At 44.1% G+C, this 2,480-nt stretch overlaps 1 protein-coding gene across 2 annotated transcripts in view; it reads right to left on the reverse strand.

Annotated features, from left to right (window-relative positions):
- Positions 1–246: 246 nt before the first annotated feature.
- Positions 247–2,480, reverse strand: part of LOC147008748 (semaphorin-3A-like) — a 70,611-nt gene continuing 68,377 nt past the window's right edge. For both annotated transcript variants that reach the window (XM_085863593.1, XM_085863594.1), the window contains 2 exons: positions 2,224–2,306; positions 247–1,714 (listed from right to left, as the gene is read on the reverse strand). In XM_085863593.1, the coding sequence (XP_085719719.1) occupies positions 908–1,714; positions 2,224–2,306 (890 nt within the window). In that variant the 3' untranslated portion in view covers positions 247–907. The remainder of the gene's footprint in view (positions 1,715–2,223; positions 2,307–2,480) is intronic.

Here is a 2,480-nt window from a genome sequence, read left to right on the forward strand (position 1 = left end):
TACATCACGATACATACTTGTACCAAGTTTGACTTAGATCCCTTCAGCTATTCTTAAGTTATCGCGGTAACGAAAACCTATCACGGACAGACGTCCCAAAAACACAATGCCTCTGGCGACTTCGTCAGTGGAGGTATAAAAACAAGACCGAGACAACGTCTCCACATAGAGACAAAATTTAGTATGGTAGTAGTAGTAGCTGCTGTAGTAAATGCAATTATGAGATAGGTTGGGAAGCAATACCCATTCATTTCATGATATTTTTACTATTTCAAAAAAATGTTCATACGTTGTGAATTTGACATATTACGGTGGTTATCTTATACAGTTTGGTAAACACGTGAAGTGATTAAAGGTCCACAGGAATAAAATTGTAATAATTACCTCTCCGTCCCCACTGCCAATACATCATCATTGGTCCTTGTTAAGTGTTCATCATAATGAAAGTCTGCACCAAAGTGATGTCTGGCTGTCAGTATAGCATGCAATGTCAAAAGTAAAATGTTCTGCATGCTGAAAAGAAGGACTGAGTGGAATTGATATTTCCGAGGTGGGAACGAGGAACCTTGACCCACTTTTCTCAAGAGGGTCATATTGCATCATCTTACTCTACGACAGTACATACGAGTTTGTAATACAAATGAAAGAGAGATTAGAATCGGAGACATTTTAATTTTAAACGCCTTATTTCTAACTGCGCACCACAGACATCCAGTTGTCGACACTAAATAAACATGACACAGATCACGGACCATCATTGCACCTGAACTACTGCTGTGTGTATACATGAATGATTCCTCAATAAAAGTAATAAGAAGGCTCAATCCCAGCATCTGATCGTTCACTACCTGCCAACAAAAGAGTCACCTCCAAAATTAGGCATTGCTTGTGAAAGAACATTGACATTCTAGCTGATACTTCTCGGTCCACGTTTGGACTGCTCGTGGTCTTGCTTCCTTGCTCGCTCCCTCAGACCAGCTCCCAGTCTGCGACGTCGCCGAGATCCCTTTTTGCTCCGACAACTCCCCCTTTGCTGAAGTGCCAGTGACCGCATCACGTCGCGGTACCAATTCTTATTCAATTTGGTGGGGCCGAAATGTCGTTCTGAGTGTTCTGGGGCCGAGAGTATTTGATCTATCTGCCTCGTGTTAAGCACAGCGAGTGTGACACGGGCCAGTGTCTGCACAAAGCCACCGATCTCACGGGCTCGGCAGAAGTAGGTGCCGGCATCCCAATGTGTCAGCCGCCTGAGAAGCAGGCCCGTAGGTGTAAATGTGGTACGGTCATTCAGTTTGACCTCTTTCCTGGCTTTGCCCACAGACCTCTCGACGAGCCAGAACAATTCTGCCTGAGGAGAGTGTGTGGGGCATTCAAGCAGAACCGAGGAATTTTCGACGGTGATCAGCACACGGCTGTTGCCGGGTGCCTTTGCTGCGTCAGGGTCATAGCTGTGGAACTGCTCAGGGCAACTGGTCATCGGGTCACCGTGTAGCACATCTTGCCCTTGTTGTGGCAACGAGAGGTAGTGAATGCAGGCACTACCATCCCAAGCACAATAGGGGTCCCGGGCGAGGCAACAATCGGAACAAGCTGGGCCATAGAGGCCGCAACGATGGAAAGAGAGTTGAACAAGAACACCGGATCCCCCGATGTAGAGCTCTTGTCGTTTAGAGGATATAGCCATGGCCTGGATAGGAGAAGCATCTGGGAAAACCTGGGTTGTGATGAGAATAAAGGGAAATGCAGTTTAATTTTAACTTCAGTTACACAATAAGGGTGGAGGTAAAGCTCTGCACTTTGATGTGCACAGCTTGAACTATCCCTCTGTATATATATATATATATATATATATATATATATATATATATATATATATATATATATATATATATATATATATATATATATATACAATATTACTCATCGTTTTGAGAATTACACCATTACATAATCTTGTGACAATATTTACTGCATATGCATCAAAACTGGGTACAGGAAACAAGATGCTGCTGTCAGGATAATTGTGATGTTCAAATCAACATCCACCTTTGAACCTTGAGAGATTGCTCAAGCTTTCAAGCTCATATTTTGCGTGCAGCGCGAGGGGGTCAGTACATCACGTACTTATGATACGTTTGGTAAGTCGACAACCCAAACAGTTACAAGCATAAACCTTTCTTTACACGAGTGGTGCAGCTTGCTTTTTGTATAGTTCCACTGTACCTGCATTTCCTCCAGCGTGATGACTTCAACTTGTGACGAAGACCGCCTCGGGAGCAAAAGGACCTTCAGCACGGTGCCCATGTCTGCACAAGCATCAGGGAGGACCCAGGTGGTGACAGCACTGGTTCAGAAATCAATGATGCAGAACAACCACTCCTGCCTTTAACCGGGGCACAGTTGTTGCACTTATGGTGAAAGTGATTGTCATGTTGTTTTGAAGAATTATTTTATGTTACACCAGAGGGAATGCCACTTGG

This window comes from Eptatretus burgeri, chromosome 18, assembly GCF_056783735.1.
Source record: "Eptatretus burgeri isolate ZD-2024b chromosome 18, Ebu_testis_v1, whole genome shotgun sequence".
Taxonomy (NCBI): Eukaryota; Metazoa; Chordata; class Myxini; order Myxiniformes; family Myxinidae; genus Eptatretus; species Eptatretus burgeri.